General features: G+C 45.3%; 1 protein-coding gene and 1 long non-coding RNA gene across 3 annotated transcripts in view; one reads left to right on the forward strand and one right to left on the reverse strand.

The window, feature by feature from the left end:
• Ahcyl1 (adenosylhomocysteinase like 1) overlaps positions 1-8,497 on the reverse strand; it is a 35,469-nt gene extending 26,972 nt beyond the window's left edge. The window contains exon 1 of one of the 2 annotated variants that reach the window (XM_050127807.1): positions 8,093-8,496. In XM_050127807.1, the coding sequence (XP_049983764.1) occupies positions 8,093-8,212 (120 nt within the window). In that variant the 5' untranslated portion in view covers positions 8,213-8,496. Of the gene's footprint in view, positions 1-8,092 lie in introns of both variants that reach the window. The other variant, XM_050127808.1, reaches the window with a different exon arrangement.
• A 1,281-nt stretch (positions 8,498-9,778) lies between these two features.
• LOC126491878 (uncharacterized) overlaps positions 9,779-13,115 on the forward strand; it is a 99,462-nt gene continuing 96,125 nt past the window's right edge. The window contains exon 1 of the long non-coding RNA XR_007589478.1: positions 9,779-9,917. This is a non-coding gene — a long non-coding RNA (uncharacterized lncRNA). The remainder of the gene's footprint in view (positions 9,918-13,115) is intronic.

Raw genomic sequence — 13,115 nt, forward strand, 5'->3', positions numbered from 1 at the left:
TTACAGTGAGAACATGATGTCCCCAACCAACTTAGACTCTTTCTGTTACAACCTCAAAGCAAACAGATTCTACAGCAGCTACAAGGCTGTTACCAAGGCCACTGTATTGATCAGTGTAATTAAGATTCACAATTCATCAAGTCCAGCATGAGAAGCCAGCTGGGTCACTCTCTTCATAACAAGCCAACACTGGAAATCTTCCTGTCTTGCTTGCTAAGAAGTCTGGTACTGATGCTGGCACTAAAACTCAAGTACTGAATTAGAAGCTGGAACCACCTGGACAGTGACAGGAAACTGAATCCGTTACCAGAGCAACCGCACAGATCTGCCATCTCTACAAAGCACTTGTTTCATCTTCCAAAACGGAATTTTGAAAGACTCCCTCTCCCCCAAATCTTGCCAAAGTCACATGCTTTACAGAAATGTCACAAAATTTAATGCCAACCAGAATCAGAGCTCATGATTAGGACAGCACTGGCCCCACTCCCTGAAGACTGTAATTCTAAAGGTGTGTTTCAAAGACAAGTGTCAAGCTCACCTTTGGTTCCGCATCAGGAACAGCCAGTTTTGTAGAGTAGGAAAGCTGGGAAATTTGCTCCGCATTGCCAGCAAGGCTGTTAATACTTTCAGAGCCCTAACAAACACTCCAAATCCGACTGTTACTGTTCAACTCTTCATTATTCTTCAAACTTGCAACTCCCTCGACCAAAGTCCCTGCCCCTCAAATCCAGGACATCAGTCTAGACTTCGAGTAGAGGGTCCCCAGTGCTAAAGACTGAAAGTGGTAACAATTTCAAATCTAAGGCTATGTTTCCATTCTATGAGCTAATAAATGAGGAGGCCATGAACTCTGTATTCTCTTTTTCCTCTCTGACCTTCCATCTGTGGCATTAGAAAGAGCTTTGCTAAGTGAGTGGGAATTCTAATTAGGTTCTCCCCGCTGTCCCTAGTTACAGCATTATCTATCCACAAGGGAGGTTAAGTTAGTAGGAAATAGCTCCGGCCAAAGACAGGGAAAGCAAGTCAGGTGCCACATGAGTCAACTCACTTTCTCCTGGGGACAGTCCCTTCCCAGTATAAGATTCAATAAACATTCAGACACTACGTGTAAGGCATGGTCCTTGACCTTAAAAAGCTCTATGTAAAGAAATCAGATTTCATCAGCTCAGACTTCAACACAGTTGGAAAAGCACGGTCTCGTATGAAGAGTAGTAGGGCTGAGATTGTTCCCTCCCCAAGTTGCTGAAATGTTGGCTTCTGTGTGTAAGTTTCTGAGTTACACTCTCAAGGCAATGAGTCCCTTGAGAAGGTGAAAGGCCTCCCAAAGAGGAGGGTAACAATACCACCAGCCTCAGCTTGATTCTAAACCACAAGAACAAAGTACAAGTTAGAAACCTTAAAAAAAAAAAAAAAAAAAAAGCAAGCAGATTCTCGATCTGTAAAGAAAGGAAGTAACTATGAGGAGAAGCCTGACTATTTAAAGTAGGATCTATGAATAATATGAGCAAGTTCCAGGCAGCCCTATTAAAACCTCTAGAAGCAAATGTGTTTCTGTGCTCCTCTGAACTTTCCTAAGGACAGAAATTATGAGTTCATGAAATTTTTCAGATTAAGACTCACAAGGTTAAGAACAATCTCACTGGGGCTAGAGAGATGGCTCAGAGGTTAAGAGCACTGGCTGCTCTTCCAAAGGTCCTGAGTTCAATTCCCAGCAACCACATGGTGGCTCACAACGATCTGTAATGAGGTCTGGTGCCCTCTTCTGGCATGAGGGCATACATGAAGGCAGAATGTTGTATACAAAATAAATTAAAAAAAAAAAAAAGAACAATCTCATTTCCTCAGTCGGACCAAAGTGAGACTGGTTTCAATTCTCTGCCATCTATACATTCTGTATATAGTTACCTCTTCTCGACTTAGAAACATAGATGAGGGTTTCCATTTTGAAAATACAAAATAAACTTCTTTTCTACATCTTTAAGATAATGTTAACAACTGAGTCCAAATGAGTTTTCCTTAGGGCCTTCTAAAGATGGAGATGATGAGGTATGGCTAGGGTGGGGGGAGATCCAAATCTCTGCCCCTCCAAAATATTTATTTGGGCTCTTAGGGCTATATGAAAAACAGGTCACAGCCCAAAAGCTTGGACTTGAAGTCAAGCCAGTTGTGGGAGTAACAATAAAGTAATTCCCATAATGCCTATGGAAACCTGTGCCCTGAATGTTCACTACAGTGCAATTAGTAAGTACTAGAAGAGTTAGAGCCAATTATTTAAAACAGAACTTTATAAATCTTGTCACTGCCCAAAATATAGTATGAACAACTTCATTCAGGTCAAAGTCAATGGAAGTTCCTATAATCTCCTCCAGCCCTCCAATTACTTTACTCCACCATTTCCTATCTAGCTCACAAACACAGTGCATCACTATGGATTAGCACAAGAACATTCTCCTTGGCACTGAGAACCACAGGCTTGTTGAGATCTCAACGCCTACACCTCTGTAGCCTTGCAGGTACAGGAAGACAGAAAAGCAAGTAACAGAGCATGCTTTACTAAGCCATCATCCTTCAGGTTGTAAAGAACTAAGCCTGAGGCAGGTCTGAGACAGCAGCATTAAACAACAACAGATTAAGCTATTTTATGATAACAAGTGAGTACAAGGTGTCCACTTTAAAAGAAAACTGGCTTGAGCTGATAGGAACACATTCAACCCAGAAAGCCCCCAAAATTACAGTCATGTTAACAGGTGTTTGAGACGTTCATGGCAAGTAAACAGGAGTATACCTGGAGAGTTCCACAAACATGGTTTTGTGAAAGTTCTTTTCCTAATCTCTCTTCTAGAATCCCAAATTCCACCTATTACTAATAGCCTGTTACACCTTTTAACTTTGTGTCTGCTTTGGGTAGTAAATGATTAAGCCCCACTATACACCACTAGACAGTACCAGTAATTTGCATGCACCCTGAGATTAAAGCATTGAGCTTATAACTTTAGAGAAACTGATCACAGAGAACAAATTAGTCTGAGTCTCAAGAGAAGTGTGGGTGTCCCACCTAGTTCTGTAGGTGCTGTGGAGCGAAGGGACACATTTCTGTGGAAAAACTCAAAATTACAGTTCAAAGGTATTTCTGTTTAATACAATTCAAGGATTCTGCTTTGGAAAGACCCAGAAATCATAGAAAGAAAGAAAGAAAGAAAGAAAGAAAGGAAGGAAGGAAGGAAGGAAGGAAGGAAGGAAGGAAGGAAGGAAGGAAGGAAGAGGGAGGGAGGGAGGGAAGGGAAGGGAAGGGAAAACCAAATCCTTCTGGACCCCTTGCTAGGCAGTGCTTGTTCAAAGATTATACTTGAGAACCACAAGTTATACCACATTCATAGCTACCCACAGATGGGTTTAACATGCCTAACGGGATTAAAGTTTCAAACATCTTTTTTGAGATAATTTGACAAGACTATAATGGGAAACATATTAGACCCAGGTGACACACTTCATATGGATCCAAAGCACATTTACTTTCTATTTGCTTTTGTTTTTAAAAGACGGGCTCTTTCTTTGCAGTCCATGTTGGCTCTGAACTTATTATGATCCTCTTGTCTTAGCCTTTTGAATGCTAGGATTATAGGTGTACACACAACTATATTTGTAATTTTACCAGCCAAAGATGTAAACAATGAACCTATTATAAGTTAAATGCCTAACGTTCTGAACAAATTCATTTAGAAATTAGAGTGTATCTAAGGCAATCAAACCAAGTAAGAGGAGGAACCATTGTCTGTGGACAAACTGGGGAAAAAGAAGTCTTCTGGGCTGGGGCTATAGCTCTGTGGCAGGGGACTTGGTTTACATATCCAAGGTCCTGGGTTTGATTCCTAGGACTTCAAAAATAAAAACAAAAATCTTATTCTCCTGACTCCTATTCAAAGATTGCAACTAACAAAGCAGCTGCTGTAAAGAGAATATAATAACATGAAGATGAGATTGAATTCCAGCACTCAGGAGGCAGAGGCAGGCAGATCTCCGAGTCTAGAGAGGATAGCCAGGACTACACAGGGAAACTCCGTCTCAAAAAACAAAAACCAACAAACAAAAAAACCATAAAGCTGAGAAATGGCAACCAATCTAATTTCTTTTTGATGACTTTAAGGAGCACAGGTATAAAATCTACACAGCAGCAAGAAGATTGTACCATCAGATAATTAAAGAAAAAAGGAGCACCCCGGATTTTACCTTTGGAATTTTGTCCTGAGCAGTGCTTCTTAAGGCTCCGGATGAACTAGCCCTACATACACTTTACCCAGACCAACAACTATGCACAAAAGTAGTTTAATATGCCACTCAGCAAAATCCTGTGTCCTTCCTCCTCAGATTTCAGAAATTCAGAGAATGGTCAACATTCTGAGAGGTATTTTGAGAAACATATCCATCAAAGGAGATTTCATCAATAAACTGGAGATTTGGGTTTGTTCTATGGGAAAACACCAATCTGACACAAAGTCAATTTCTGAAGGTCCGAAAACAGCTACTGTCTCTGCAACAATGTAGCAGATGTATTTGATTCCAATTACCGCAAATACGTCTTACAACTCAAGGACTCCTTTCTCACGTCAACTTTCGGGACCATACTATCTGAAAACACTGTAAGCTGTGAATAAGTTTTACCATGTGAGCTATACCAAAACAACCAATGAGATCCCGCGATAACCGCCTTTGTAATTCTTGGTCAGGAAAACATGTCTTCCATTATTTCTCATGTCTACTGAGGGACACGTTCTTAGGGATGTTTATACGGAGTTGCTTGTGGTAGCCAACCTCATTAATTATATTCAAGGTTAACAATTTTCCCCATTATTTCTGAAGTTTTGTCTTCCCCATTGTATTGTATTTATGACCTCCTATAAGCTACCTCAAATGAGAAAAGGCCCAGCAAGATTCTCAGCAGGCAAAAACATTTGCTGCCCAGTCTGATGTGAGTTTGATCCCTGGCACCCACAAAGTGAATGAGAAAAGAAACTTCTGCAAATTATCCTCTGACTCCCCACATGCTGTGGCACACGTGTCTTCCCTCCATAAATTAATGTAGTAAAAATGTTTAAGCTGGGTAGTGGTGGTGCACACCTTTAATCCTAGCACTCCGGAGGCAGAGGCAGGCAGGTATCTGTGAGTTCGAGGCCAGCCTGGTCTACAAAAGCTAGTTCCAGGACAGGCTCCAAAGCTACAGAGAAACCTTGTCTCGAAAAATCAAAATAAATAAATAAATTTTAAAAAGAGGTAACAAAAAAACTACTGTTGCTATCTTAACTTCCAAATGTCTCTAGTTACATCTATTCCAAACAGGTACTTATTAGGCAAATGAGGAACTGAGGTACACAAGTTATTCACTTAAGGGAATACCAATTAATAGTTGGCTTCCTGACCACCAATTATTTCAAGTCTTAATCAAACCAACAAGCCCTGTAATAAGGATACAACACTGGGTATCATTAACGTTGAATAGTAAGATGCATATGCTTTTTTTTTTATTTTTTATTTTTTTTTGAGACAGGGTTTCTCTGTGGTTTTGGAGCCTGTCCTGGAACTAGCTCTTGTAGACCAGGCTGGTCTCGAACTCACAGAGATCCGCCTGACTCTGCCTCCCGAGTGCTGGGATTAAAGGCGTGCGCCACCACCGCCCGGCAGATGCATATGCTTTTACATATGCTGTACCTCAAAGCAAACAATAAATAAAAGCTGGCAAGAAAAAAAAAAGTACACTAGGATCTGATCTTATTGAGAAGCACTGAGGTCACCTATATTCTTTGACCCAGGAATGTCCTCAATTCCAGCGGGCCTCAGGAATGGGAATGACCCACGGGTTACTTGGTTTAGAGTCAAGCTGGAATCCTCATGGGTGAAGGACTACACCATTTGAAAGAGGCCATTTTCTCACACTACCCAGTACCATGCCAAGCTCCCACCCACCCTCACCTTTCCCATACTTTGTCACATAATCATCACATGGAAGAGGTACAAAAAGTGATCTAAGTCATAAATCCAGCTGCAATTCTGAGGAAGGATAACATACCCAAAACCAGACTACCTACATGACCTTGACTAGTCCTTAACTGGTCCATTAACTAAATAATGTCTTTTATCATCATTAAGGGAAGGGTAATTAGTCATCGCAATGCATTTCAATATAAGTACAACGTAAATGCCACACAATAAAGTTCAAAGACCGAGACTAATAACATGGAGACACATAATAGCAAATGGAAACTTACAACAGGGTCTTCCCACACTCCTGGCAGACTTGCTTATTTTAGCTAATGGGAGTCTCTAAAGTCATTAGCACTTGGCTTCACAATAATACTCATTTGTGATCTTCCTCCCAGGAAGAAGAAAGGGAAAGGGATATTAGTGCTGCTGGCATTCAGCATTTCAGTTACTGGTTAGCCAGACTGGCAATTAACAATTGAGTGCTGTGTGCAAGGTACAGAGCTAGGTTTCATGGCTCTTGCCTCTAGTTTACAACGTATAGTACAGATTTTGGTTTATCAGTATTGGCTTGCAAGAATACAGTTACATCGAAATAAAGAAAAGGAACAATGAAAACACTCTCAAGTAACTAGACAAAAGGTGGGCTAATGGTAAGAGATGAGCCAGAGGGATCAGGCTATCAGGATTTCCCTATTCTTTCCCTTAATTCATCTGAGGCACTATGCGTAAGCATTCTGCTTGTAAGAACTCTAACTGCGATTCCAAATAGTGCACATTGCAAAAGGTCACTTCAACAAATCAGAGGAATGAGAGCACTAAAAACGAGGTCGACTGGATCCCTTAGGATCAAGGGATCTTCTAGAATCTTTTAAAGGCCCTAATGGTAACAATCTCAATTTTTTGAGAAAACTAAGCTAAAGTACACAGACTTCTCTTTGCTAGACTTGTCTGATAATTCGTTTCCTGGAGGGGAAAAGGCCCTCTCAGGCACTAAGAACAGCTTAACTACTTCAGGTGCAGGGACCTCAGGGCTGCCTACCCCTGCAAACCTTGCTCTACTGAATTTATACCAGCCCGAACCCCAACACGTACTGTAGGACAGGGTTAGCTCTGAAATGACTTTATACAAGAGGGGAATGTTTGTCCTGGTTTTTGCTGGCTTCAGAAAGGTCACCTCTTGGCAAAGGTTCTTTGGTCTACTGTTAACTGGGTGCCAAAGGTGTAAAGTCGAGTAATGTTTGACAGAAAGCTCCGGGGATCTCAATGCCACCGCGGAGAGGGCTAGTTAAACTCAGCCCTCCATAGATCACCTTTTCCAAGAGCAAGAGAAGCTCAACCCTCTGCACAATAGGCGGAACTTGTTCTGCTTCAGCGAGTGCAGTAAAGAATGAGCAATCATTGCTTACCACCCACCTCTCCCACCTACCCAAGCTTCTTCTTTCTGGAGGGATGTCTAAATGATCTATTCACATGACTGGGATCAACCTGCATCCATGACAGTGTCTACTGTCACCAACCCTTAAATTTCCCTTTCTCGCATACTTCCAAGCAACTGGAAGACTGGGATGCGAAAATCATTTTCGACTTTCAATCTTTTGTTGCTTTTAGAGCCTTCAGCTGCATTTTAAAAAAAAAAGCCAGTTCATACAATTTTTCCTCTTGCCTCTAATCTATCACGCAGTTGTTGGTTAAACGGCCAACGCTCCCCAAGAGATGCCTTGAAAAAGCGCTGCCTGATTTCCCCACTAGCTAGAGGGGAAGTTACCTGCACAGCCCCATCACCCAGAGAGGTCACAGGGGTCAGCTGAGCAGTTCACCCCCTCCCAATCTCTTCCTCAAGGCCCTCCATCCCGAAAAAGTCGGCCGCGAATACAAGGCCTGGCCCTCTCGGGCTTCAGAAAGATCCAGGAGGACTCCGGCCGAGGGACAAAGAAAAGCGAGGTCAGAGCGGCCTCTTCGGCCCCAGATAGGCCCATGGCCGCTCACCGGCCACCCCTTACATGGTGTCAGTGGTCCCTAAGCACCCCAACCCTTAGCCCGAACTACCCGAGCCCGGGCCTGGAGGTTGCTCGCGCCCCTTCCGCGAGGGCCCCCGCCGCCACCTAGAGCCTCGCACCTTCTTGGGAGCCTTGGTGACTGTGGCCATGAAGGAGTACTTCTCAGCGTCCTCGATCTCCTTGGCCTGTTTCAGCTCCTCCCCGACACCGGGCAGCGGCATCGCGTCAGGCATCGACATCCCCCGGCCGGCCCGGCCCGCGGCTAACCCGCCGCCCCCGCCTCTTTCCCTCACGGGCGCTCGCCCGTCCGCGCGGCACCCTCGGCCACGCGCTCGCCCGCCTTCCCGCCAGGCCCCGCGCCGAGCTGCTTGTGCTTCCGAAGGGCTAGGACCCGCGCGCCTCGTCGGCTCCGCCGTCCAAGACAGCCGGACGGAGACGGCGGCCACGGAACAACCAGAAGCGGCAGCGCGCTGCTCCGACCTGCCCGCGCAGCAACCTCCACCGCACGCAAGCACGCACGCAAAGTAAGGGTAGAGGGCGGAGACGCCACGTCAAGTACTGGCAGGCCCAAGGAGGGTGGGGAAAGAGGCGGAGAGAATTGGCGCACTCTGGTGACGTAGCCACGCTGGGCCGGGCTGCGAGGTCTGTTCCTTCCTCCTTGGCTGCTCCTGGGTGATGAGCTTCACAGGGTGAGTTGTAGCGTGTTCGCCACCAGGTGGTGCCATCAGCCCTACTGTGTGTTCCCTGTAAAGATGCCACAGGACTGAGCGACCTTGGATTACTGAATTTCCCAGGAGATCTCGGGGTAAGGAGGTGAGGGTGAGGGGTGGAGGGGGCACCGTATAAAAGAGCGATGCTTGGGAGCATAGGCCAGAGTCCCACAAGACTTAGGACCTTTCCTGGGATTGCCTACTCACTCGCAGCCGCACCATGGCTGGACTCTTTGGACCAGAAGCCCAATTTCAAGGGCCAGTGTTTGCTTTTTGATTCATAGGGGGCAGAACAAGCTGAGAGCCGTCTGGTTTCTACACAACCCTTTATGACCTCCATCACTATCTCCTCCTGGGCCTTGTCTGTTTACAAGACCTTCTGGCTGCAGCGCCGACGTGAAGAGGTCATTACGATAGGGTTGATGGATCTGAGGGTAGAAAACTAAGGGCAGATGGAGAAAAAGCCCAGGCCAAATTGACCCTCCCGCTGCGTGCTCTCTCTAGGTATTCGTCTCTCCCTGCCAGCTCCACTCGCGGTGAGCCTGTAGGGTGCTCTCACAGTTTCTGGATTCTACTGTGTACAGTCCCCGTGTGACGCCCCGGGTGGCAGAGGTGCATGTGGCCCATTTATGTTTTCCAAGAATTGGTTCATTTGGAAAGGGAAACCTTGTTTGGAAGCTGGTGTCAGCTGAGATAGTCTGTCCTTTGCAAATCATTCAGATGACATTGGCTCCAGTTCCTATGTCCTGTGGAAAGTACAATGTTGTCCCCAGGATTTCTGTGAACTGCTGAGGGTACTTAGGTTTTCATGGTCACCTCTGGCTCTAATCTAATTAGTTCGCGGCCTAATCTGAAATTTTATTCGCCGTTCCAGTCTTATGACTGTTCCTCTTGCTGTCACATCAGCCCGTTCTCTTTCCAACTCCCACCCCTAAAACCACAAAAATGAGGCTATAACATGTAACAGAACTTTTAGTGAAGGTTTGTGGGTCACAGGGGAGAGGAGGTTACATCACATGGCAAACAGACTTCAATCACATTTCTGAAATGTTTCGAAAAGTTATTTCGGCCATCTCACCACCTTGGGATTTCTCAATGGCCACAAGATCCCACAAAACTCGTTCCCACTACACATCTAGCTGCCTCCTGCGACTCCCTTCTCGTCCCCTTCCTTCACCCTTCTCCTCTCTCCCGTGGACTCTGAGAAGCCAGACTCTTCTCTACTGTGCTAAGAGTAAGTCTTCCCGGGACCTTTCTCCTAGATTCCTCTCCGTGTCTACTTTTTTATATCCAGCACCTCACCATGTTGTGGTTGTTTGTTTGTTTGTGACAGAGGTTCACTCTGCTGAAGCCCAGGCTGGCTTGAACTCTTACCCTGTGCCATTTATGCCTGGCTTTACCAGGTTTTTAAAGAATCAACTCTATCAAGAAAAAGGCCGTGATCTGAAAAGACACCCCCCCCCCCATATCAGTTTATGTTCAGGGTTGGGGAAGGTGTGAAATACCTTCTGGAACCACTGAATTCTTCCTCTGAGAAGCCTGTTCTAACTACTCAGACCCTTAGCCACGTGGATGTTAGAAGAGGGTCACTGAAGTGCCTGAAAGGACCCCATGTCTTAAAACGTTAGGATTCCCTCATCTCTTCTGAGTGTTCAGACTTCTCTTTTGGACAATCCTATGGCCATTGGGCTGAGAGATGAAATCAGAACACTAGGCACATCCACACAGGCCAGGTAGGCCCCTTTCTCCTTATAGTTGGGGCCTGGAACCACACCTGGCCCGCTCAGGACCGTTCATTTTTTTTGGGGGGGGGGTTAACTGTTATCAGAGCCCTTGGATTCTGCAGAGTCTTTAGAAATCAGCTATGAAACTCTGAGTCCCTTGAATAGAAAAATACCTGTCTTGAGACACATTATTTTTAACAAGCACTTGTGTATCTGTGTTTTGGATTTGATTTTTTTTTAAATGTTTGTTGTCCAAGTGCTTTGCACTTTCTCTGTGCATTTTAGCCTTCAGGCTGTGAGCTTCCCTGAGACTGAAAAGTACCTCTCTCATCCGCCTCCGAGAGCCAGAGCATCGTCTTAGCTCCAGGCTCACAGGGCCGGTGCCGGTGCTGTGACCTAAGCAGGACCAGACCTAGAGGGAGTAGAACTTTATTGAGTGGGCCAAGATGGAGACTGGCACGTGATCCCCCTCACCCAAGTGCCCGACTTAAAGGGAGGTTGATGATTTGGCCTTAGGGGGCATGACCAAGGATGCTTGGTCTAACAGTGGGAAGGGCACCCCTCTGATGCTGGAGAGGCAGTAGGTCTCTGCGGGTCATTCCAGCCCAAAGTCTGGGCATTCCTGAAAACCAGCCACTGTGGAAGGTATTGGTGACTGCCATACCTCAAGGTGTAGGCTGGAGATCAAAATGCTTGCCCAGCCAGGGAGTGGGGCAACATAACATCCGTGAGAACCAGTGAGTGCTGCCTACCTCAGGCCCAACCTCAAGGCAGCCTCACACGGCTCAGTGGAAGAGACCGGCCCTTCTGGATGCCAAGAAATGGCCCATCTTTTCTCCCTCACTCCCTGGCACTACCTTCGTCAGCAAGCAAGTGAGCTCCTCAGAACATCACAAGACACATAGAGACTAGAGAAATAGCCCTAGGCCAGTGTTTGAGAAGAGGAGGGACCTAAGGATAAGGCTACCTGTTGTATGCAGTGGTAGAAAGTTTTCAAAAGATCTGGAGACCAGAGGAGACCCTGCCCTAGAAAAGGGTGGCTGGAGGTCAAAGGTCTGTCAGATCATCATACTTAAAGTATAACAGCATTGCAGTTTTCCACATGGGCTTGATATGATTAATCTAATAGTCTACCCTAAAATTAATGGTATTTTTTTGTTCTTAAAACATAGTCATATAGTGCATGGTGATTCAGTCAATGCCAGACACCATACAACAGTGGTTCCATAGGATTATCATGGAGCCACATGTAGCACACACCTGTAGTTCAAGCAGTCAGGAAGGTGAGGCAGGAGGATCACCAAGAGTTCAAGACTACAGAGTGAGTTTGAGGCTAGCCTGGGATACATAGTGAGACCCCATCTCAACAATAACAACCCAAACTCCTCTGGTTAGATTTCTGTCAACTTGAAACAAGCTGGAGTTACCTGGGAGAGGAATCTCTACTGAGTAAATGCCTACATCAGATTGCCTATAGGCGTGTCCGTGGGGCATTTTCCTGATTAATGGATGATGTGGGCGGGTCTAGCCCAATGAAGACAGCCAGACAACTAAGCAGGAGGTCCTGGGCTGTTAAAAGTGCTAGCTGAGCAAGAAATGGAGAGCAAGCCAATTACCAATGTTAGTTCATAGCCTCTGCTTCAGTTCCTGCCTCTAGGTTCCTGTCTTGAGTTGTTTTATAAGAGACCGTGATCAGGACGTGTAAACTGAAATTCTTCCCTCCCCAACTTTAATTTTGGTCATTTTTTTTATTACAGCAATAGAAAGTAGACCAAGACAAAAACCAAAAACAAACCAAGATTACAACGGCATTGAAACATTCCTATAATCTTGCGACAGAGCAACTATTTTTGTGTTTTCAGCACTATATATTTCTCAAATGTTCATGGTGGTACTGATATAAACATACCTTTTTGATATGTTTAAGTTTTTAAGTACTGACCATTGTACGACAGCTACCTGACATATTCAGCACAGTAATAGTTTATAGAGCCAGATGCAATGGGTGTACTATATAACATATATTGGGCTATATGATTACAGTCCACGAACGTATACTGTATGGTGTTCAAACAGTGTTGACACTACCCAGTGATGCAGTTCTCAGACTGTAACACGGGGGTTAAGTTCCACAGCTGTCCTGAGTGTTGAAGATGTACTAGGAATAGTGCTAGATGTGTCTTGGGAGACGAGTAAGATGAGGTACTAGCCTCTGGTTGGGAACTGGTGCTGTGGGGCTCAGGCTTTGCAGATGAGATGCTACGTGTGCTGTCTTGACAGTAGACAGTGAGGTAAGGTTGAGAAAACCCAGGCTGAAACTACAGGCTTAGGAAAGACAGGACAGTTGAGACAGCTTGGCATGCCATGGGCACTGGCACTATTTTGGCGTGTTTAGGACGTAAGGTAGAGTAGCACAGAGCAAAAGCTGAAGCTGGAGACAGACCTGATAGAGCCTTGTGGACTGTGGCTGAGTACTGGTGGTAATCACCAATTTGGAGAACAAGGAGAGGAAAGCACTCCTTCACGGAGAGGCTGATGAGATACCGGGTCAGCCTGAAACACTTTGAGTTTAATGTGTTGTGGAGATCACTGCTCCTGCGTCTTAGGGAAGCCTAGGTTTTGCCTCTGTACTCCCAGATAGCCTGGCACTGTACCCACAAAAGTCTATAGTTGTTCTGTAGGTCTTTTGCCTCTTGTCAGCTAGGCCT

Source organism: Alexandromys fortis, unplaced genomic scaffold (genome assembly GCF_014885135.2).
Source record: "Alexandromys fortis isolate MF-2015 unplaced genomic scaffold, M_Fortis_MF-2015_v1.1 scaffold_292, whole genome shotgun sequence".
Classification (NCBI taxonomy): domain Eukaryota; kingdom Metazoa; phylum Chordata; class Mammalia; order Rodentia; family Cricetidae; genus Alexandromys; species Alexandromys fortis.